A 25,783-nucleotide genomic window follows, 5' to 3' on the forward strand; every position below is an offset into this window, starting at 1 on the left:
TATTAGCCATTCTGAATTATAATGAAACTAATCAAACTATATGTATTTTGAAAACCATCTTGAGTTTTACCATAAATCATCCTTTTAATTAAAGAAAAATTCAAATAATGGCTTAGGCCACTGCAAAAAATGCATTCATTATAGTGCATGTATTTGAAAAATGTATAAATGCAAACTTTATTGGCTACACACACAAAAAAAGACCATTGTTTCGTAAGTGAATGGCAAACTTTGGCAAGTTATAGTAGAGATAAAGACAAACCCAGGAAATCCACATTATGTACTATGAGGTAGTGTTATTCAAACCAGAAAACACGAGTCTGAATAAGGTATTAATAAACAGCAATCAGCAGTATGCACAATCTAGTTATGAAGAGGAAGTTTCACACTACAAGAAATTCACACAAAGTAAAATTTTCTAGAACATTAGTTGGGATGTTTGAATGATAAAAAATGGGTGGAAAAAAGGAAAAAGATTTTTTTTTCTATTTAGTACTATATGAAAAAGAAGCAACCATTTCATCATTTACCAATGACAAAATTAAACCAGCTTTTTTTGTTCCATACAAAATTTCAACAGTGTATTATCATTAACCTGTATGGTGTATTATTTGGAGCATGTGAGTAGTAGTTACTGTAAGTCAGGAAGGTTAATAATGCTTTCAATATAGTGAAAACATTAAAAATCATAATAATTTTTAAATTTTAAATGTTACTTCCAATAAAAAAAGTGTCATAGACAAAATATTAAGATATAGAAAGGAAACATAGTGAAACAGATCAATGATAGCACAGATTCAATCCTGACAAGTGTAATTATAATGTGTACTGGTGATGAAGGATTAACTAAGAAACCTTGGAACAAAAATATCAATGAAGAGAATATAGGGACACTGAAATGGGAATAAGGGGAGGAGAAGGAAGGAGAAGAAGAGATGGAAGAAGAAAGGTGATGGAGGAGGAGGAGGAGGAGGAGGAGGAGGAGGAGGAGGAGGAGGAGGAGGAGGAGGAGGAGGAGGAGGAGGAGGAGGAGGAGGAGGAGGAGGAGGAGGAGGAGGAGGAGGAGGAGGAGAGGAAGAGGAGGAGGAAGAGAGGAAGAGGAGGAGGAGGAGGAGGAGGAGGAGGAGGAGGAGGAGGAGGAGGAGGAGGAGGAGGAGGAGGAGGAGGAGGAGGAGGAGGAGGAGGTGGGAGAGGAGGAGGAGGAGGAGGTGGGAGAGGGAGGAGGAGGAGGTGGGAGAGGGAGGAGGAGGAGGCAGGAGAGGAGGAGGAGGTGTGAGAGGAGGAGGAGGAGGAGGAGGAGGAGAGGAGGAGGAGGAGGAGGAGGAGGAGGAGGAGGAGGAGGAGGAGGAGGAGGAGGAGGAGGAGGAGGAGGAGGAGGAGGAGGAGGAGGAGGAGGGGAGGAGAATGGTGGAGGAGGGAGAGGGAGAAGGGAGGAGAAGGGAAGAGGAGGGAGAGGGAGAAGAAGGAAAGAGAAGGGAGAGGGAGAAGGGAAGAGAAGGGAAGAGGAGGGAGAGGGAGCAGGAGGGAGGAGGAACAGAGACAGTAGCAATGGGGATGGTTAGTAAAAGCAATAGTAGCAGTGGATGTGGCGTCAGTGAGGTACCTCCCCTGTAGTGTCTTGACCCGAGACAGAAGGTCCACGTGCCCTGCTGAGTACTGCTCTATCACATCCTTCACGTCGTATGGCTTCAGCGCTTCCTTAAACTTGCGTCGCGCAGTGAAATATTTGATCTACACCCGGGAGGGGAGACAGTTAGTGTGCTGGACAAAATCGGGGTTAATGGGGATTGTTTGAAGACCCTGAAAAGAAAATTCTACAGGGAGATTGACTAAGTGTAACCCATATAGATGTGGAAAGTTGAAAATGAGAAAAGAAAGCCACCCAAGTACACACACACACACTGACATTGTTGTGATACAGTCTTGTGAGTTTATATACTGCCCTCCACAGCAGTTTGCTGCAGGGGGGGAGCCAACAGATCAACAGCAGTCAGTCAAAGCTTCCTGCAAGCCAACATCAAAACATTCCTGTGGGATGTGATATTTACTGCAGGTTCACTGGTAATAATCAATTGATGGAGGTAAAGGTTTTTACATGCTATCAAATCTCAAGATGGTACAAGTGCAGTTATCAGGATTATATACTTTATCTGATATTTGACTTTGCTCTGCTAATTTTCCTGCTCTTAAATGTATGTGAAAAATATGGAAAAAGTGAAGAAAGAGTTTAACCTCCAAATTCTGAAAACCATACAAACAATTGTTCCTTAAAACTAAAATACAGATACAAGGAAATCCTTCCCATACTATCTATGAAAAAAAAAAAAAAAATGTATCCAACATTACTGCATAGCACTGTACTTCCAATTTTCCATAAAACACATCAAAATAATTCAAAATCTACAAAAGCTCAATGTGGTTTTTTATTTCTTGTTAGACATTACTTGGTCTTTTATCTCATTGTTGCTGTTGTCTCATCAACATTTCTTCCTTTTGTGAAACCATCCAAGGCAGATGGTGTGGGGTGTCACTCACTGCACCTCTTCTAATGGTCATGTGAATGCCTGAAGTTTGAATCAATCTTCCTGGATGCCTACAAAACTGGTCCACAGGCTATAAGCACACCTGACACCACTGATGATGGACTTAACAGATTTAATAGCATGCAAATGTAAGATTTCATCCAGTATTAATCAAGGAATCACACGATCTGCTTGATAAATCTTAAGAGTTTAAGATACCTGTACACATCATTCTGCACATGTTTGTGAATTATTAAAGCAGAATGCAAAAATAAAAAATCTTGATTTAGCCTTTAAACCTCACAACTCTATCAAGAAATATTCATTAAAATTTTTATCCTACTGCCAAAACATACAACAATAATTAAATATTGGAGGGATAGAAAATATTACCATGAACACAGTGTCTCTGCAATGCTGCTTCCAACATGTGGTTGGTGTTGCTGCCACCACTTCAGCTGCCAATCTGTGCCACCATCACCATCACCATCACCACCACCACCACCACTACCCTCCCCACCATGCTCACCTTCCTGATGGCTCTGATGGCTGCCTTGTGTTGGTTGGTGAGCTGCAGCACCCGAGGTTGGTCATCGTCCTCGTCTATAAGGAATGACAGCCTTGTGAGAAGCAGAACTCATAAATGCTCAAGACTACTGCCCTTCTGATACCTGTCTTACAAATATGGTCTCAGACCTAAGTCATAAACAAAACATAACATTTTGTTGCTGAATTGAGACAGCTTGTTACTATGTCTTGGCTTGTTTGTGAAGACCTCAGCCTGATATAAAGATAAATAAGATGTCTAGAAAAGAATAAATGGTATGCAAGTAAATCAGTACATCATCAGTTTGTGTGGTAATGTGGCAAGTTAGACTTGCATTTATATACAAGTTTTAAAATGTTTGTAGGCATGAATTTAGTTCAATTCTAGAGTAAAGAAGCATTCATATGAAGTAATACAATAATATATAACAGAAAAGTTTCGGGTCTCTTAACTTAAACTTGCAATAGTTAACACAACAAAACAAATAAAGTAAAATAATCAAGACAGACTGGTATTGGACAAGAACAAAACCCTGGACAGATGTTACCAGAAGCTAGTCTGATCACGGCTCAGTTTGTAGAATAGTGAGTCTGCTCATGATTCATGGTGATTTCCAAGCGGCAGAAGTAAGGCCCTCTTGTAATACTAATGAGGCTCTTGTTATCTAGCCAAGGCAGATCCTTTAATAACCTATATATATATTTTTTCCAGCTAGATGACGGTATGCAAGACAGACTGTAGATGACCAAACTATTAATTCATACATATAAATGTGGCTCTATCTTCCATGTATTTTCAAGGGATAAACAATCAAATCTAAGTAAACATTAAGAAGTCTCAAACACTTCAAAAGTTCATTGCCAGGCAAAGGATCTTATAAAAAAATCTACCGTATATTATTTGAAATTATTTTGGTATTTGCTGCAGTTACAAATTTCAATGAATTATCTTTATTTGAACAATATAGCCAACATAAACAATGTCTCAAGACCTAAATGTATCACAGGCTATTAGTAATGAATTTCACTCATTGTTTTCCCCAGAAAAACCTTGTACAAGTCAGCTGTCACTAATGAGACACCCACATGGCCTGAGGGATGCCACATCAACATCAAATTAGGATCACAGGGGTCTGCCTCATCATACTCTCTACAAATGTTACTCTCTACAGATGTTATCAGTAAAAAAGAAAAAAAAAACTATCTCCCCCCAAATCTCTGATATGTTAATGTAACCCTAAGAAACCCCATAGACTACCACTGGTCTCTTGCAGTGCCAACCTACAGATACTGAGACAGAACACTAGTGATTGGTTTGGGGAGGAAGCACACAGTCGTGCCTATCACCATCTGTATGCAGCTACTTTATCTTTAGCATCAATACAACCTTTCTAAATGTAACATACACTGGAAACTGAATATTAAATGACTTGTGAAACTGTCATCTACTCTGAAGGTGAAAATAAAAATATACTATGTTACTAACTTACTACATATACCAATGAGTACCTTCCAACTACAAAAGAGGTGCTTGATTATCAGAAGCTAACCTTTCTTGTCTTGAAATTTCTTTTATTATGACAACACACACAGACACACACACACACACACACACACACTGATCTGATAGTGAAGGAGGTGAACTATAGTAAGAGGAATGAGGAAGTGATAAGTATGCTTATACCAGATGGCAAGAGGGACATTAATATTATAACAGTATACATACCACCCAGAACCAATGCTTGGGAATATGAACAGTACCAAATGGTGATGAGAAATACTCTAGACAGAATGAAGCAAGAACTCATCAGAAAGGATAGAGTGATGATAGTTGGAGACTTTAATTGCAAAGAAATAGTGTGGGAAGACTACGAAGTGGTGAACGGTGGTGAGTGGGCAGAAGAATTGTTAAAGGTAGCAACAAATAACTTGATGACACAGTGGGTGAGATCACCAACAAGGTGCAGGGGACAAGATGTTGCAGCAAGGTTGGATTTGGTATTTACCAGGGCATCTCTAAAAGAGGAAATTGAACATGAATGTCCCTTGGGGAAAAGCGATCATGATGTCCTAAGCTTTGAGCTGGATACGAAATTAAGCACAAATAAGATTGTGGAACGCAGGAGGAAAAATTAAATTATACTAGGGCAAATTATAACCATATAAGGGAGTTCTTTAATGAAATTGACTGGTCCGTGGTATACCAGGAAAGGGATATGCAATTGAAATACGATAAATTTATGGATTTGTATAACTCTGCTGTGAAAAAGTTTGTGCCATATCACAGAAAGAGGACTTTAAATAATAAACAGTGGTTTAATAGAAATTGTGAAGAAGCAAAAAGAACAAAGAAAAGGCATGGAAGAAACTTAAGAAAAACAGTGATGTATTATCAAGAGAAGTTTACAAAACAGCAAGGAATAGATATGTTGAAGTAAGGACAACAGCACAGAAGGAATATGAACAGAGGGTGGTGGAAAACTGTGATAGTGACCCAAAATGTTTTACAAATTCATAAATGGAAAGCTAAATAAAAGGGAGGCAATAGAAAAGGTAAAAAACAGGGAAGAAGTAGATGAAGATGCTGGAGATATAGCTGAAATTTTGAACGACAACTTTTGCAAAGTGTTTACAAAGGAGGAGCATTTTATGGGAGGAAGGCCTACGGAAATAAAGCAAATGCAGGACATCATGGTTACTAAGGAAGATGTAAGGAAAATTATAAGCAATCTGGATATTAATAAATCAATGGGGCCTGATGGCATATCTGGGAGGTTGCTAAATGAATGTAAGGATCAATTGTTGAACCCGTATTTGATATTGTGGAAACCTCCATACGAACAGGATTAGTCCCGAAAGAGTGGAAAAGAGCTGACATTGTGCCTATATATAAGAATGGTAGTAGAATGGAACCGCTAAATTATAGACCAGTATCGTTGACTAGTATATTGTGCAAGGTATGTGAAGAAGTAATTAAAGCTAAGTGGAGTGAGTATCTAGAAAGTGAAAACATTCTGAGTGAAAGGCAGTTTGGTTTCAGAAAAGGAAGATCGTGTATCCAATTTATTATGTTTTTATTCAAGAGTGACTGACATACTACAACATAGAGAGGGATGGGTGGATGCTATCTACCTGGACTTGAGAAAGGCCTTTGATAAAGTACCACACAATAGACTGATGTGGAAACTAAAGATGATTGGAGGAGTAAATGATAAACTAGCAAAATGGATGGAAAATTACTTAATGGGAAGAGAAATGAGAACAGTGGTGAGAGGAAGGAAGTCCGAGTGGAAGAAGGTAACCAGTGGAGTTCCACAAGGGTCAGTGCTGGGTCCCATCATGTTTTTGATTTATGTTAATGATATGCCAGTAGGAATTGACAGTTACATGAACATGTTTGGGACGATACTAAAATTATGAGGAGAGTAAAGAATGTGGAAGATTGTAACAAGTTACAGGAAGATCTTGATAAAATATATGAGTGGAGTAAGGAGTGGCAGATGGAATTTAATATAGACAAGACCCATGTTATGAAAATGGGAAGAAGTAGATACAGACCAAACAGGGATTACAGGCTGGGTGATGAGAAAATTAAAGAGACCAATGAGGAGAAAGACTTAGGAGTAACCGTGCAAAACACTTTGTCACCGGAGAAACACATTAACAAGATTTTTGGAAAACATACAACATGCTTCAAAATATTGGCCTTGCATTCCACTACCTAGATGAAGGAATGATGAAGAAGATATTATGTACCTTAATAAGACCCCAGTTAGAATATGCAGCATGTGTCTGGTCACCGCATATGAAGAAAAATGTGAAGAAGGTGGAAAGGGTACAGAGGCTGGCAACAAGGATGGTACCAGGACTCAGGAGTTAGACTATGAGGAAAGACTGAGGAAGCTGGGGCTGACCACATTAGAAGAGAGAAGAACAAGAGGAGACATGATAACTATGTATAAATTGGTGAGCAAGATTGACATATTGGACAGAGAGTTGATAAAGGTGACCACAAGTAATCATCTCCGAGGACATGGAAAAAGCTAATAAAGGACATCTGTCTAAATGACGTGAGAAAATACAGTTTCCGCATCGTAGCATTGATAAGTGGAATAAACTGAGCAGTGATGTCGTTGATGCGGGTGTGTCAATCAGATGAAAGAGAGATATGACAGGAATGGACAAGGAGACAGGTCACAGAGAGCTTAGCTCGAGCCCTGTAATACACAAATAGGTAAATACAAATAGGTAAATACACACACACACACACACACACACACACACACACACACACACACACACACACACACACACACACACATGAAAAACTGTGCAGAGTTATAAAGAAAAAAGAGGATTGTGAAATACTGCAAGAAGACCTAAATAAGATCTGGGAATGGAGTAAAAAGTGGGAAACGGAATTCAGTGTGGACAAAAGCCATGTCATGGAAATGGGAAAGAGTGAAAGATGACCAGTGGGAATCTATAAGATGGGAGATGGAGTTGAACTGGAGAAAGTAAAAAAAGAAAAGGATTTGGGAGTGACGATGGAAGAAAATAATCAAGAGAAGCCATATTGATAGAATTTTCAGAGACATATAATTTGCTAGGGAATATTGGAATAGCATTTCACTACATGGACAAAGAAATGATGAAGAAACTGATAAATATTATAATAAGACCCAGATTGGAATATGCAGTAGTGTGGACCCCTCACAAAAAGAAACACATAAGGAAGCTGGAGAGACTACAAAAAATGGCTACAAGAATGGTGCCAGAACTTGAAGGGATGACATATGAGGAGAGACTAAAGGCTATGGATCTTCCAACATTGGAACAGAGAAGGGAGAGAGGGGATCTCATACAAGTTTATACATTGATCAACGGAAAGGACCAAGTGGACAATGAGTATCTGATCCTGAGAGAAGAATATGACAGTCAAAGCACAAGATCGCATAGTAAGAAGCTGAGGAAGGGAAGATGTCTAAGAGATATTAAAAATATAGTTCATAAAGATAGTTTCTGAAAGATTGGATAAGTGAGATATGGAGATATGGAGACACACGAGATAAAGAGGTGTAAAACTACAACTAGTAAATACACACACACACACACACACACACACACACACACACACACACACACACAGAATAATTCTACAGTTACCTAAGAGTAACCAAGGTGGGAAAGGAGCTGGTAATGTTTGTCCCGTCTCCATATAGTCATGTTAACTGTTGATTAGCAAAATAATGTCCAGTGAAGGTAAATATAAACTGTAGCCTGCGTTTGAGCCATCAGCTGGTTTGTTTACGTCTGCGCAACATGGCGGCCGTGAACTCGAAAGAGGAATCAGACTTCACAGGGTTTCAAGGAATAATGGAGAAGAGCGCTTATGTGAAGAAAATTCTGGAGTTAGAAGGTAAAATTGAAAACTGTTTGAAAAGTATGAGGGCCTGGAAACGAGTTATGACAATGTAAAGAGAGACTGTGCCGATATGAAGAAGGAAAATGCAGCACTGAAAGAGGAAGTTAAGCTAATTAAAGTGAATTGCGAAAATGTGGAGAATCTCTAGGAAAAGTGATGGAGAAGCAGGCTGAATGGAAAAAAGTCAGGAAGTGGAAAGAAAGGAGGTAAATTACAAAGTTGCAAGTCTGGAAAAGGAAATCAAAGAGTCAGGGAGAAAACTTTGGGCCTTGCTGAAATTATAGATCAACAGATCATAGAAGAGAAGATAGCTGAGAAAGTGGTGAAGGTTATTAAGTCAAATGAGACATTGGTGAGGGAAACTGTAGACAAAAAGAGATGTGTGGTGATATTTGGTGTGGAGGAGGATAAGACACCGAGTAAAATGGAGAGAGAGAAAACATAAAAAGGTGATAAATAATATCATTAATGTGGTGCAGGAGGAGGAAAAGACCTAGTACAAGAAATAGAGGACTTCCATAGAATTGGAAAGTTCACAAGAGAAGGTATGAGGCCAATAAGAATCAAACTTAAGTCACAAAAGGATGTAGATGAATTGGTGGAGAAGTCATGGAGGCTAGCCCAGCAGGAAACAACAAGGAAGATTTGGTTGAGAAGAGATCTCGGTGAAAAGGAAAGAGAAATGTTAAATGAGTTGAGAAAGGAGGCTTTGAAAAAAATGAAGAGAGGACAGAAGAGGAGAAGAAAGAGTTTTTCTGGAGAATCTTGGATATGAGACTGAGGAAGTGGTTCATAACCCAGAAAAGTACAGCAAGAAAGGACTAAAGAAACTTACATATGAGCGAAATGTAATGTATTCCAACATAAATGGAGTGATATCGGGATTTTAGAACTCAACGATTACTTGAGGGACAAGAACCCAGATATTGTGGGTCTTACTGAAACAAAACTGAGAGAGGAGAAGACCTGATGAAGGTTGGAGAAGGGAAATATAATGTTTGGAAAAGAAATAGAGTAGGTAAGATGGGAGGAGGAGTGATGTTGCTGGTTAAAAAAGATATAAAGGTGGATCAAGTGAAAAAGGTATGGGAAAGGCAGAAGTGCTAAAGATCAGAGCAGAAACTAATGAAGGAAAAAGAGGCACTACATAGTGGTGTACGTACCACCTAAGACAAATGCATGGTCAGTACAGGAATATGAAGAAATGATAAGTGATACAGGAACATGTCTGGAAGAAATGTTGGGTGGCTGTGAACGAACTATAATGATGGGAGATTTTAATTGTAAAGAGGTGTGTTGGGAGGACTGGTCAATGGAAGGATCAGAGACAACATGGGAAATACACTATTGACACTGGCAATGGAAAATGTGTTAACTCAGTGGGTCAAAGAAGATACTAGGTTTGGAGGAGAGGGAGCATCGTCAAGACTGGACTTGGTCTTTAGTACAGAGCCAATGGTCATTGAGGAGATGAGGGTGGAGTGCCCTTTAGCAAAGAGTGATCATGCAGTTTTGGAGTTCAAGGTGATAGACGAAGAGAAATCTAGAAGAAATGAAGAATATAAAGTGGGAAGATGGAATTATGCCAAGACAGATTTTGGAAACCTAAAGAAATTCTTTCAAGAGACAAATTGGATGAAATTCAAGAGTGCTAAGGAGCAAATGAAAAGTGGAAGGAATTTATAAAAATATACAAAGAAGGTGAGAAAAATTTGTACCAATAAGACAACATAGAGAAGTTGGAAAGCAGGACTGGTTTAACGATAGATGTGAAAAGGCTAGAACAAGAAAAGAGGATGCATGGAAGAGGTGGAGAAGGAAAAGACGGATTAAGCAGTGGGAAAGTTACAAAAGAGCAAGAAATGAATATGTGTTGATTAGAAGAGAAGAAAGAAAGAAACAAGAAAAGGATATAATTGATAAATGTAAAGACCAACCAAGGCTTTTTACAGACATGTGAACAACAACATCAAAAATAGAGAAAGTATTGAAAGTTTAGAAGTAAATGGAGTATGCAGTGAAGATCCCAGGAAATGGCAGAGGCTATGAATGGATGCTTTCGGAAGGTATTCACAAAGGAGACTGCTTTTGACAAACCACTGGTAATGGAACAGAAAGGGATTATGAAGGAGTTTCAAGTAACTGTGGAGGAGATCAAGAACATGATGGGGAGTTTAGAAGTGAGAAAAGCTGTGGGACCTGATGGGGTATCAGGATGGATTTTAAGAGAATGCAGGAGCAATTGGCAGAAAAAGTTTGTGAAGTAATTGATGCCTCATTAAGGGAAGGTGTAGTGCCCCAAGACTGGAAAAGAGCTAACATTGTCCCAATCTATAAATCAGGTAACAAGAGAGACCCATTGAACTATAGACCAGTGTCACTTACAAGTGTGGTAGCTAAGATGTGTGAGAGGGTGGTGAAGAATAGATGGACAGACTTCTTGGAGAAAATGACATACTTTGTGAGTGTCAATTTGGTTTTAGAAAAGGGCGTTCATGCACGACAAACCTGATATGTTACTATTCGAGGGTGATAGATGTAATACAGGAAAGAGATGGTTGGGCTGATGGAATATATCTGGATTTAAAAAAGGCCTTTGATAAGGTACCACACCAGAGACTGATCTGGAAACTTGAAATGGTAGGAGGAGTGCATGGCAGTTTACTAAAATGGATGGAAGACTTTTGGTAGGAAGAGAAATGAGAACAATAATTAAGGACAGACCATCAGAATGGGGATTGGTGGAGAGTGGAGTTCCACAGGGATCAGTGTTGGCACCAGTAATGTTCGCAGTCTACATAAATGACATGGTGGATGGGGTGTCCAGTTATGTGAGCCTATTTGCAGACGATGCAAAATTGTTAAGAAAAGTGAGATGTGACAAAGATTGCGAACTACTCCAGGAAGACTTGGACAGAATATGGAAATGGAGCTGTACATGGCAAATGGAGTTCAACACGACAAAATGCAAGAAAATAGAGTTTGGCAAGAGTGAAAGAAGAATCAGGAGTATGTACAAGATAGGAAATGAAGACATAAAACCAGTCATGAAGAAAAGACCTTGGGGTGACAATTACCAATGACCTATCGCCAGAGAGACATATAAACAAAATAATTGGAGAAGTATTGAACTTATTGAGGAACATAAGAGTGGCGTTCGATATCTAGATGAAGAAATGATGAAGAAAATAATTACTGCAATGATAAGACCGAGGCTTGAATATGCAACAATACAGTGGGCTCCGAACTTAAAGAAACACATAAGGAAACTAGAGAAAGTACAGAGGGCTGCAACAAAATGGTGCCTGACTTAAGAGATTTGACTTATGAAGACAGACTGAAAAGAATGCAACTTCCAACCCTGGAAAACAGAAGAGAAAGGGGAGACCTGATAGCAATATACAGAGTGATGATTGGCATGGAAAAATGGATAGGGAAGATCTGTGTATGTGGAATGAAAGAATGTCGAGAGGGCATGGGAAAAACTAAAATGGCCACTTATAGGAGAGATGTGAAAAATATAGCTTCCTCATAGAAGGGTGGAAGCATGGAATAGTTTAGACGTGGAAGTGGTCAACGCAAGGAATATTCATGATTTTAAGAAAAGCTGGACATTAATAGATATGGAGACGGGACAACACGAGCATAGCTCTTTTCCGTATGTTACAATTAGGTAAATACAATTAGGTAAATACACACACACACACACACACACACACACACACAGTGAGTGAGGAAGGCTCGCTCAGCTGTGGACAGAAGAGGAGAAACTACCTATGGTGTTACAGGGCCCGGGTATCTCTGTGTTAATGTCCTGTTAATGTCCTACTGTCGCATAGTGTAGAAAGTGATTTTCAAGGGGATATGGAGAGTGGTCCCTGAGAGTGTGGGCTGATTGTTTTGGCCGTAATCAGCTGACGATAACAATGGCGTCCACAGACAAGGACTTTGAAGGTTGTGACTACTCCAAGAGGACTGGAGAAATTAGATATAGATGCAATAATTCAGGCACTAGAAAGTAAGTTCCTAAACATTTTATCCATAGAAGAAAAACTGGATAGAGTCATAGCGGAGAACGATTCCTTCAAAAAAGAAATCTATTTGTTAATGATAGAGAACAAAGAGCTATTGAGGGAAAAAGTAGAAATGGAGAAAGAAAACCAACAACTAAGGAAACAATGTGAAGAGATGAAGGCTAAACTCCTAGAAATGGAGAAGAAAATATCCAAAGGGGACTTGAGGAAGGAGGAATGCCTTAACCTAATTGATGCCAGGATGAAAGAAGTGAACCATGAACATCAGGAGGTACAAAGGTCTTTAACGGAGATAGTGAAAAAGCAGGAAGAGGAAAATAAAGTGATTACGCAGAGGAAATGGTAAAGGCACTAAAGGAAAATGAGTATGTGGTGAGAGATATTGCTGAAAAGAAAAAAATGTGTGATCATAACAGGATTGAGGAGGAAACTAACAGGAACTGGCAGGATAGGAGGGATAAGGAAAATGACAGGATTAAGTCTTTACTGAATAAGATCTCAGTAGAGGAAGAGGGCCTATATGCTGAGGTAGAAGAAAGTGTGAAATTAAGAGCTTTTGAGGAAGGCAAGAATAGACCATTAAAATTGAAATTAAAGTCTCAGATGGCAGCTGAGGCCTTGCTGAGGAGGGCTTGGAAACTTAAGGACTCTGAGGAAACCAAAACAATTTACATAAGAAGAAATATGTCACAGGATGAACGAATGAAAATGAAAGAGCTTGTAACTGAAGTGAGAGAGGAATGACGAAAAAACAGAGGAGGAAAAGACCAAGTTTTTTGGAGGATAAGAAATGGGAGGCTAAAGAAGTGGTGCATAAAACAGATGGAATAGACATTACATGGAAGAAAGAGACTAGGAATGGAATACAAGTGACTTACATGAATATAGATGGATTTCTGTCTAAGAGGCTAGAATGTATGGATTACCTAAGAAATAATGAACTGGACATAATGTGTGTGGTGGAAACAAAGCTAAGGCCCGAAATAAAGCTAGACTGGTTTGTTGTAAAACACTACAAAGTATGGAGAAATGATAGAAAAAATAAAGGAGGTGATGGTATAATGGTTCTTACTAAGGAAGATCTGATAGTGAAGGAGGTGAACTAAAGTAAGAGAAATGAGGAAGTGATAAGTATGCTTATAACAGATGGTAAGAGGGACATTAATATTATAACAGTATACATACCACCCAGAACCAGTGCTTGGGAATATGAACAGTAGCAAATGGTGATGAGAAATACTCTAGACAGAATGAAGCAAGAACTCATCAGAAAGGATAGAGTGATGATAGTCAGGGACTTTAATTGTAAAGAAATAGTGTGGGAGGACTACGACGTGGTGAACGGTGGTAGTGGGCAGAGGAATTGTTAAATGTAGCAACAAATAACTTGATGACACAGTGGGTGAGATCACCAACAAGGTGCAGGGGACAAGATGTTGCAGCAAGGTTGGATTTGGTATTTACCAGGGCATCTCTAAAGAGGAAATTGAACATGAATGTCCCTTGGGGAAAAGCGATCATGATGTCCTAAGCTTTGAGCTGGATACGGAATTAAGCATGAATAAGATTGTGGAACGCAAGGAGGAAAAATTAAATTATATTAGGGCAAATTATAACCATATAAGGGAGTTCTTTAATGAAATTGACTGGTCCGTGATATACCAGGATAGTCTGGATAAAGCTTTGAAAAACTGAGGATCCTTCTCTCTGAATTTATCTCATGTTTCCTTGAGATTGCTGCTGTGGTGACTGATCTTCTCCTAAACCTATTAATAGTGGTGTCTCAGGGTCCTGAACCCACTCTCTTTCTATTATTCATTAAAAAAAAACTGAACCATAGCTGATGATAAATCTACATCTTTCCACGTTCTTTCAGAGAAAAGGAAATTAACAGATCAGGAGGATAAGTGATTGATCTTTCTAAAATTTCTGATTAGGGAGAAAACTAGTAGAATGCCTCAATAATTTATCTATAATCGACACAATAGACAACTATTCTTAATGACATAACTGTCTTCCTCTTACAATGAATATGGTCTGTCCTTTGAAATCTTAATGGAAACTTCATCTCATCTCTTGAAAATAGCTTCTATGAAGTTAGGTGTTCTGAGTGAGGTTTTCTCGCCTCCAACTGATCTGTATAAGGGCCTATGTGTATGGAGACTGATGTGGGGGTTCCAGAACAGCTTTGCTTGATAGGGTGGAATCGAAGGTGATAATTTCCCCTCCTCTGACTAACTGTCTTCACTCTCTTTCTCAGAAAATGTTGATCCCTTTCAATCGATTTTCAGGTAACTGTTCTACTGATCTTGTAACTGATGTTGGAGCTGAAAGGCTTTCTTCTTCCTCTATCCCTATTCTGTCCAATCTCTAATGCAAGAGTTAAAGTATGAACATTCATCCCTTTCACTGGAAACTCTGGAACTTGCATCTGATTTCCAAATTCCTACAACTTGTCTTCTTTTAAGAGGGAGGTATCAGGATTTGTCCCTAATTCTGGCTAGGGCATTTTGGCATTTTATAGAGCTCAAGGGGCTTTAATTTCTTTTTGCCCTTGACTGGTCTTCCCTAGAAAAGAAAAAAAAAAAAAAATAAAAAAAAAAAAAAGGATATTGAAATACGATAAATTTATGCTGTGAAAAAGTTTGTGCCACATCATAGAAAGAGGACTTTAAATAATAAGCAGTGGTTTAATAGAAATTGTGAAGAAGCAAAAAAGAACAAAGGCATAGAAGAAACTTAAGAAAAGCAGTGATGTATTATCAAGAGAAGTTTACAAAACAGCAAGGAATAGATATGTTGAAGTAAGGAGAACAGCACAAAAGGAATATGAACAGAGGGTGGTGGAAAACTGTGATAGTGACCCAAAAATGTTTTACAAATTCATAAATGGAAAACTAAATATAAGGGAGGCAATAGAAAAGGTAAAAATGGGAAGAAGTATATGAGGATGCTAGAGATATAGCTGAAATTTTGAACGACAACTTTTGCAAAGTGTTTACAAAGGAGGAGCATTTTATGGGAGAAAGGCCTATGGAAATAAAGCAAATGCAGGACATCATGGTTACTAAGGAAGATGTAAGGAAAATTATAAGCAATTTGGATATTAATAAATCAATGGGGCCTGATGGCATATCTGGGAGGTTGCTAAAAGAATGTAAGGATCAATTGTTGAACCCCGTATTTGATATTGTGGAAACCTCCATACGAACAGGAATAGTCCCAAAAGAGTGGAAAAGAGCTGGCATTGTGCCTATATATAAGAATGGTAGTAGAATGGAACTGCTAAATTATAGACCAGTATCGTTGACTAGTATATTGTGCAAGGTATGTGAAGAAGTTATTAAAGCTAAGTGAAGTGAGTATCTAGAAAGTGAAAAGAGTGATTGACATACTACAACAGAGAGAGGGATGGGTGGATGCTATCTACCTGGACTTGAGAAAGGCCTTTGATAAAGTACCACACAGTAGACTGATGTGGAAACTAAAGAAGATTGAAGGAGTAAATGATAAACTAGCAAAATGGATGGAAAATTAATTAGTGGGAAGAGAAATGAGAACAGTGGTGAGAGGAAGGAAGTATGAGTGGAAGAGGGTAACCAGTGGAGTTCCACAAGGATCAGTGCTTGGTCCCATCATGTTTTTTATGTTAATGATATGCCAGTAGGAATTGACAGTTACATGAACATGTTTGCGGACGATACTAAAATTATGAGGAGAGTAAAGAATGTGGAAGATTGTAACAAGTTACAGGAAGATCTTGATAAAATATATGAGTGGAGTAAAGTGGCAGATGGAATTTAATATAGACAAGAGCCATGTTATGAAAATGGGAAGAAGTAGATATAGACCAAACAGGGATTACAGGCTGGGTGATGAGAAAATTAAAGAGACCTATGAGGAGAAAGACTTAGGAGTAACCGTGCAAAACACTTTGTCACCGGAGAAACACATTAACAAGATATTTTGGAAAACATATAACATGCTTCAAAATATTGGCCTTGCATTCCACTACCTAGATGAAGGAATGATGAAGAAGATATTATGTACCTTAATAAGACCCCAGTTAGAATATGCAGCTTGTGTCTGGTCACTGCATATGAAGAAAAATGTGAAGAAGGTGGAAAGGGTACAGAGGCTGGCAACAAGGATGGTACCAGGACTCAGGGAGTTAGACTATGAGGAAAGACTGAGGAAGCTGGGGCTGACCACATTAGAAGAGAGAAGAACAAGAGGAGACATGATAACTATGTATAAATTGGTGAACAAGATTGACATATTGGACAGAGAGTTGATAAAGGTGACCACAAGTAATCATCTCCGAGGACATGGAAAAAAAATTAATAAAAGACATCTGTCTAAATGACGTGAGAAAATACAGTTTCCCGCATCGTAGTATTGATAAGTGGAATAAACTGAGCAGTGATGTCGTTGACGCGGTGTGTGTCAATCAGATGAAAGAGAGATATGACAGGAGTGGACAAGGAGACAGGACACAGAGAGCTTAGCTCAGGCCCTGTAATACACAAATAGGTAAATACAAATAGGTAAATACACACACACACACACACACACACACACACACACACACACACACACACACACACACACACACACCTCAACAGGTAGTACATTATTATTCATTATAAAACTACATACTCATGTATCACAATTATATGACAACTTGAGAACATTCAAGGTCTGCTACTATTGCAGTAAATATTTAGTTTTCCTACATACACATGACAGCTACAAGAGAATAGTGTTTCAGCAAAGGAGCTCTATTAAATGTTGTGTCTGAACTAAAGACTTTCTTCAGCAACTAACCAACTACTGTACTGACACAAGCAAATCTATCAGACATACCAATTATGCAACCATACACAGCTGCATATCCAACAAGCTTACTGAAACCCAATTGTGTTTCTAGAAAAATTTAATTAGTGGATGATAATGAGTATATGCACTGAAAGGTTTCTAATTTTTAACCTTCATGCATCTCTTAAAAATTTTTAAAATAAATTTACAATTTATATGAGGTGCTCTGGAATATTAACTAAAGGAATTTAGCTGAAAAAAGGAAAAATAAGGACAGCCTTCAGGATAGGCTTAAAACAAAGCCAATTGTTTAATTTTGTAGAAGCATAGTTGGAGCAAACCAGACGCAACATTCTTAAACACTAGCCATTGTGAATTATTCTGCCTCTCTTTTCCTCTATGTACATACTGCTCCCACTCAGCCAGCAGTGCAGACTATACAAAATGAGGATTAGGAGAATCTCTTCGGAAACTTTTCTCATTCCCAAAATGTTTGAAGGTAAGAGTGAAAAATCTTGAGAAATTCTCCAAAGATGTAGTGATGGTGCATATTTACTTGTACTTCTCAGGTGCAGTGGTGTTTAGTCCATAGGTGCAGAGAGTCAACAGGTCAAGAACTCCAGGAAGAGTGCAACTTAAACTCTTCAGTGTAGAAGAACAGGGTCCATATGTACAGTGCAGTGTGCTTGAAAGTGCTATGCTTGCAAATCCACAAGTGTGGCATAAATGGAAGAGCCAATGGCCTTCAGGCAATAAAGTTTATGTGGCCTCATTCTCCGGCAGCAGCAACAGCAGCAGCAGCAGGAGGAGGAGGAAGAGGAGCAGCCTTTAAGCATGGAAGGCACACTGCTGGGTGCTCTACAAACACAAGAAGCATCTATGGGGCGTGCCAGGCTCATATTACACACTGGATGACCCTGTGTGTGTAGCTATGAATCTGCACCACGTGACTCAAGTCGGAGGAGGGTCCCTCTACGGGCGCTCGCTAACCTCTGCTGGGGGACCGGGGCCGGCGAGGGGTGGCAACATTGCCCCCAAACTCCTTGTGAAGTAGATTGGCAAGCACGACAGGGAACTGGGCTGGGTCCTGCTCCACCGGGGTGCCATTGGTTGGAGTGCCAGTCTCACTGAGCACCATGGGGGTGAGGAAGGCCGCAGCAGCCAGCCGAAGATGAACTGAAGGGAGATTTCTCGGCCTAACATCCTGGTCGACAACTGGACCTTGGCGCTATCCAAGGCTCATCAGAATGGCACTTCAGTTCTTCGTACACATTACCTATTTGCTTGCAGGACACCTACTTGTTCTCTAAAGCACTGCAAAATATTTCTTCCTTCTCTAAGGAGGGATGATATCCAGTGTATAATATCAAAAGAAATTAAGAATTATACTATCATACCACACCACAAGAAGCTAAGAATAATTTGATGCAGTGCTGAGAAAAACTTGGAGAAGCAAGATATAAAACAGTCAATCCCCTGAAAAAGATCTGGGCAAGACACATATTCATTCCTATTTGTCTACCTCCCAAAAGTAAACATTATAATACACAAAAAATTATTCAAATATAAACAAGTCCTTGGAATATGATATCAGGCATAAAATTAGATCACAGCTCCATGCTCACAATTAGTTCATAATGAATAACACAGTCCAACAATCACATCAAGAATGACGAGATGACACTCACCTTTCCTATGGCTTCCAAAGAACCCACAAAATTAAAATTAACAATTAAAGTAAACCATAAAGTCCACAAGGACAAAAATGTCACACAGGAAAATAAAAGTTACTTCAGCTTATATCATAAAAATGGATTTGTGACATTATCTTGCCAAAATATTCTGCCAAAGAACAAACAAATGGGTTGAGATGGAGAAAACTGACAATCACTTTGGAAGAGATAGGGATTAATTAATATCCTTCGGTTAAGCTGGCATGCTTAACATTACCAATACTGCACCTACCTGGGACTGAGATGGGCTGTGTTTCAAGTTGCAAGCTTTACATATAATCAATTAAAGCACGCAATAATCATTTCAAGCAAAGGAAGTCATTTACCTACCGTCTGAGTTCTTTTTTGTTAGAACCACATCAGAAGACTCTTTCGTAACAGAATCTTCACTGTGACTTGTATTTATTCTGAAAGAAAAAAATGCATGTCAATTATTACTATTTTCTCAAACAGCTTGCAGTTCTGTCCATCTTCTAGAGGTGTCTCTCAGTATAAAAATTTGACTGGTTTAAAAGTGTAGGCACTCATTTTCTTAAGAATATTACAGTAGAGACATGAATCTTTATCAAATGATAAGTGGATATCTTCCAGACCAAAAACATTTTTACTTACCTATTAGAATTGACTAGGTTGTCTAACGCATGATTGGAATCAGTGTGTCTGTTTTTGATGGATGGCGAGTGAGCGTTTCTGTGGCGGCGGATTGTGGGTAATCTGGTCACGAAGGATGCATTATGCTTGAAGCTGTGGGATAGTCATGCCATTAATAGCAGTCCTTAGCATCTGCTATAATAATAATAAGACTACACTCAGGATAGAAATACCCATAACAAATTATATCCTATAAATGTTCAACTGAGTAAACTTTTGAGAGCAAAAGAAAAATCTGCATTTAAAATCAAAGATCACAATGGAACAGGCAGCCTATTTGAAGCTAAATATGCAGATTGTAACAGTATCAGATTTATACAAAAGACATCAAGAAATAAATATCACCTGAAGAAAACTTAAGATTTGCTTCCTTATAGGCTCTTGGCTATCTAAATATAGTATTCATGTACTAAAGCTAACAAGAAAAGATGAAAGTGATAAAGAAGCCCAACAGGGCTTTTGAACAATGGGATAAGCATAAGCCTTGAGAGAAATTTGGACATGAAAAAGGTCCAGGATCTCAAAGTCAAGTCATGAGAACTGGCTTTCCTCAAGAGTCAACACGAGGCTTCCTCTGCTGTGCACAATGACATGGCTTAGCTAAGAGGCATTTGGAGTGATATAATTTTGCTATAATCAAGTCTCTACTATAAACTGACTCATGCTCTATGGATATGAGGGGGTGACTCTCCTAGATGTCAGAGGAAAGAGAGGAGCACCCTACAGATGTGAGGATGGCTGCAATGAAGGCCTCTGCAGGAGTGTGGAAGGAGGCATCCAAAGAAATCATTACTATTTTCCTTAAAACTAATCATGTCACTATTATTGTTACTTTAGTGACATTCATATTTCCACTACAATTTCTATGGTCCAAAGATTCTGAAACATGACACCATAATGTGGTCCAGTAATTGTGGAGAATTACATTATATTTAAAAAAAAAAAAATTTAGATAATAGTAACTTCCTTTGAAGTACACTTTCCACAGCTCATGAGATTCTCCTCCTGAAGCTGAAGAGACGAGCACAATGTAACATCTTGTAGCTACTTGTAAGAAAAAGAAGGCCGGCTTCTGGGGTCACTTCGGAGATTTACTGAAAGTGACTGTTACTAGAGCCATTTCAAGCAGAAGCAGATAAGATAAATTATTTTCACGTGCACATCAGCAAGTGCTGTCATTGTACTCATTTTTGTTTTGAACAGCAATAATTCCACCACAATATTTACAGCAAACTACAGTTACGACAGCAAATGTTTCTGTACAACGTGGTTTGTGATTTCTGCATTATGGATTGAATTCAATAGCCAATACATGTAGTTTTTCCATAGCTTATTCCCATCACCAGACAATAACAGACAAATAATAATTAGAGTTTCTTTAGGGCTAATATGAATATCCAGTTCTATAAAACCAAAACATTTTCTCATTTTACTGACTGAATGATTCATACATAAACTGGAGACACTCAATGCAGCATCATCTTGCCACAAAAAGAGCCACACACACATTAATAAACATAACCATTACATATAATTATGAATTTATTCATTTAGCCATGTATTAAACTCTATTGTGATGATCAATATAAAAGGAACTTGAATAAAATGATCATTAATACATAGCACACCTACGGCCAAACTCTCATTAGACCATCTCGTCTCATGAGAGTTTTAACCAGTTATTCATCGTTATTCATGGGAATAATGTTTCACTTTCTAGTTCATTAGTGACAATTCATGTTTTCATTTTTTGTAAGTACTTTATTTGCCAAAATATTGGTATTGAATAGAATCCACGGTAGAAAATCTCCAAGCAAGCGTATGTGCCAACAGGCTTGAAAATGCTACTAATTGCAGCAACAGCCTTACATTCGGCCCGGAGACAGCCTGATCGAACTCAGTTGTCTCCTGCAAGTTTTGGAAAAAAACATTTAACATAAGATGCACACACCTCTCACTATATAACTACATCTCAGCAACAGTCAAGGTGCAGGATGATAGATGAAGGGCACTGGGCAATGTCTCACTATGTGCACTAGACACTAATGACTCCCTCCATTATTCTTAGGGACATGTTTGTCTCTTCACCAGATACGCAGTATGAAAATAATTTTAGCTCATGTAGTATATGATTTTTGACACAATCAAATGTACCTATGCTTCACATGTATTTATCAAAGACTTTTACATTAAGAAGAGTTCATTGATCAAAACAGCATGTCAAAACCAAGGGCAGGTGAAGTGATCTATGAAAAGACTACCAATCAGTTACTTCCAGATAAATGAATGAAAACATGATGGTGGCCCAAGCTGATTTTGGCTGCTTAAAGCATATAAATGTGCATTTTTTTGTGTTCACAAATCTTCTGCTGTGAAGGCTTTTCTTGCCTGCCTTAGGTTCTATCAAGTTCAGAGTTCAGATCAATGTCTGTGTGAGTGAGCTTTACGTTCCACAAGTTATTTCATGGTTGCAGTTGCCATGCATAGCAACTGAGAAGCAAACTACTTTGTAGTATTTAGTGTTAGGGCCTAAATATGAGGATAAGGTTACGTATGCTACTGGATGTTGGTACTTTAGAATGGGATATCACATGACATGTAGTTACGTCAATGTATAATATCACCTATACATTATATATATATATATATATATATATATATATATATATATATATATATATATATATATATATATATATATATATATATATATATATATATATATATATATATATATATATATATATATATATATATATATATATATATATATATATATATATATATATATATATATATATATATATATATATATATATATATATATATATATATATATATATATATATATATATATATATATTTCAGACTGATAGAGGATATATGTATCATGTTTGTTGCTGTACAATTTTTCAATGTATATTCTCTGAAAAATCTTAATTTCACAGAATATGTCTAAAGTAAATTTCTTTTTTATATGTTGAAGCTCTCAACATAATATATTTTGTTTTTTCATGTGTATAATAAATAACACTTTTTTCATAAGGATAATTAAGTTGGATCATTACATGTTTAAAGGTTGAAAATATATAAAAAACTGATAATATAAATATGTAGTGCATAATATCTGGCTTTCAAATGTGACTTTTCAACTTTTCAAATTTAAAATCTTAAAAACCAAATGCTGTAATGGATTGACCAAGCTCTTTTTGGAATACTGTCATGATGGACACACAGTTACAGTCAGTTTCCTTATGACAAATGATGGATGTCTTGAGATATCTTGATGCCTTCACTGACATGGAAGAAGGCATTCCCTTACAATGCATGATGGATGACAAGTGAACTAAACACTGAAGGCTACCAAGATAAGAAAATGTTACAAACAAACCCAACAGTTATTTTCTTCCAAACATGAAATGGTGCTGAACTTGGGAGAAATTTGGAATGAACTGTTTTCATGATATTATGGACACTTCCCAAATTATGTTGTAATATTTATCAATCACTGTCTGATCACACAAAACCTAGCTAATTATCAACCAAACTACTTCTTACATACCAGCGTTAGAATAACCAAATTTACCGAGTACAACCAACAAGACACACTGTCACGTGCTTATGATGCACGCCACTCTGGGGTTTGTGACCTGCATGAGACATTACAGTAGGCCAAGGAGAACATGGAGGAGTGCAAGGGGACAACAATGCACAAGACATCATGATAAAACACCACATTTTGAGGCCACGCATAACACACACACATATACAAGACAATTAAATCAGTGACTTAGGTAACTGGCTAGATCCAAACTGGCTAAATCTAGAATAAAACACATGGATAAACTACATGTGCTTTATATATATAAAATGACACAAACACTATATGATGGAGTACTGCTGAGTAATGGAAAAAACTTCCCTTTAATGACACTCATTACTGTCTAACCCCTGAGTATATTTTGTTATGATGTTTGAAAAAGCTGACAAATTAGTGAATGACTATGGAAATTTTTTTTGTGGGATTTTAATCTTTTTTTAAATTTTTCTACTTTTTTATATAAAAAAAATTGGAGCCCAGTCACTTGTTACTACAGCATGATACTTCAGCTTTAAGACTTCTGGCAGCATTTAAAGTTTAAGTTGGTCACTAAATATGACTCATTACTCATACTAAGTAACCACTGTCTAATGCATAAAAAAAAAAAAAAAAGCAAGGAAAGACTGGAACAAATTCAATACATGTGGATTCTACAGACAAAACAAAAAAAATTACAAATCAAAGTTATTTTTTTTCAAAAGAAAGTCTTTTAATTCTAGATATGAATAACTTCACAAGCACAAGAAGAGTGACCTATCTACTACTTTCTCTCAATGGTACCCCATCCTAAAATGTAAGTGTACAGTACATTCTATACTATATATATATATATATATATATATATATATATATATATATATATATATATATATATATATATATATATATATATATATATATATATATACTACACACACACATACATACACACACAAGATGAAAGCTAGATCCTCTTAGAAGTATCTACAATTAGGTCCAACATCCATGGTGGGAAAGGAATGTTTACTGATGTGCTTATTTGAAGAATCTATCAGCTATGTAATTTAGCTTAATTCAAATTTCATATGATATAGGGCATCCAATGCATATGAAACTTCATTACGAGTGAAGTAAAAAATAGCAGATACTAAAAGTAAACAGAAAATCTGGTAATTTTAAAACTCTTACACTAAATATAATTAGGAATGGGATATTTTTTCCCCACAAGCAGTTTGGAATGTGGGTACTATAAAGTATGTAGTAAACCTTTGGGCTGTGGAGGCTATGGTACCTGAGTACTTACATAGAGGTAGGATAAGGGGTCTTTTCCTTTTCCTCGATCTTGATGCTGACGTCACATGACAAAGGTATTGTGATACAGGGTTATGGGAACGGAAAGGAAGAGGCAAGGAAATGGTGGTAAGGAGGGAGAGTGAGAGAGGAAGGAAGAAAAATGTAGTTGAGAGCTCAAATTTACCAACATAACAAATACACACACACACACACACAAACATACACACACACACACATACACACACACATATTATCCTGTCCTGAATTGATTTATACAAGCCTGAATTTTTTGCTTAGGAATAGTGAAAATAAATAAAAGTAGATAAAAAAATAAATAGATACAGAACAATTATCAGCAAAATACTACAAGATGGAAATACAGCAGTACTGGGTATCTCTGCACCATCTGTACCCTATTTTTTAAACACAACAAATTACTCTACTTGAGTGTGACAAATTAATTCAGTGCAAAGGAAACATTTTAATGACGACATACCACAACTAGAACTACGGCTTTACCAGAGTCCAGTCTCGCATGCTAAAGCTAACAGACACATTCATCCCGACTTTGTGTGACAATGTGCGGTGTGCCGAGGATTAACTGCAGAGTGCAGGACAATCTTTAGAGCTCATTAAAACAACACACTGATACTGAGTGATTCCTCTCTCCTAATACTTTTCTCTTTTCATACCACTGTGTCATGTTGAAACTGAAAATCTGTACTAAGAGGCTAAAAATCTTTTTTCACAAACAAAGTGTGTAGTGCCTGAAGTTATAAGTGTATCATCACAACTATTGGTGTGTACAATATAATTAGTCATGCAGGTGTTAAGGCACTGACAACATACAAAAAGGTGCAACATAATGTTGAACATTGTAAATAACAAAAAGATTTTTCCTACGATAATTGATAAATACTAGATAAGCATATAATGCTTCTAAGCAAAATAAATTTAAAAGTAATACCATGTCCATTATCTTCAAGAGTAATTTTTTACTATAATGTTTCTTAAGGTTTCAAAAATATTTTTACCAAACTACAATTTATGAACACAAAAATGGCAAGGTGTGTGCATTTCCATCAAGGCTACAGACTATACACTGCTTAAATTAGCCTCTAAAAAAGTATGTGGCAGGACAAGTGTTTTATCCAAGGAGCCTTTCTTTCTTTACTTCTGTC

At 37.5% G+C, this 25,783-nt stretch overlaps 1 protein-coding gene across 15 annotated transcripts in view; it reads right to left on the bottom strand.

Moving 5' to 3' along the window:
- The window catches only part of LOC123507831 (potassium voltage-gated channel subfamily KQT member 1-like), a 428,798-nt gene that overhangs the window by 27,770 nt on the left and 375,245 nt on the right, over positions 1–25,783 (bottom strand). For 7 of the 15 annotated variants that reach the window (XR_006675796.1, XR_006675795.1, XM_045261067.1 and 4 more), the window contains 5 exons: positions 24,613–24,657; positions 21,599–21,637; positions 19,691–19,822; positions 19,409–19,485; positions 3,052–3,125 (listed from right to left, as the gene is read on the bottom strand). Coding sequence is in view for 13 of the 15 variants with exons in the window: in XM_045261067.1 (XP_045117002.1) it covers positions 3,052–3,125; positions 19,409–19,485; positions 19,691–19,822; positions 21,599–21,637; positions 24,613–24,657 (367 nt within the window). In the remaining 2 variants the exon portion in view is untranslated. Of the gene's footprint in view, positions 1–1,603; positions 1,732–3,051; positions 3,126–19,408; positions 19,486–19,690; positions 19,823–21,598; positions 21,638–24,612; positions 24,658–25,783 lie in introns of all 15 variants that reach the window. The other 8 variants (XM_045261070.1, XM_045261069.1, XM_045261068.1 and 5 more) reach the window with 5 other exon arrangements.

The sequence above is a fragment of the Portunus trituberculatus genome, chromosome 23, assembly GCF_017591435.1.
Source record: "Portunus trituberculatus isolate SZX2019 chromosome 23, ASM1759143v1, whole genome shotgun sequence".
NCBI classification, from domain to species: Eukaryota; Metazoa; Arthropoda; class Malacostraca; order Decapoda; family Portunidae; genus Portunus; species Portunus trituberculatus.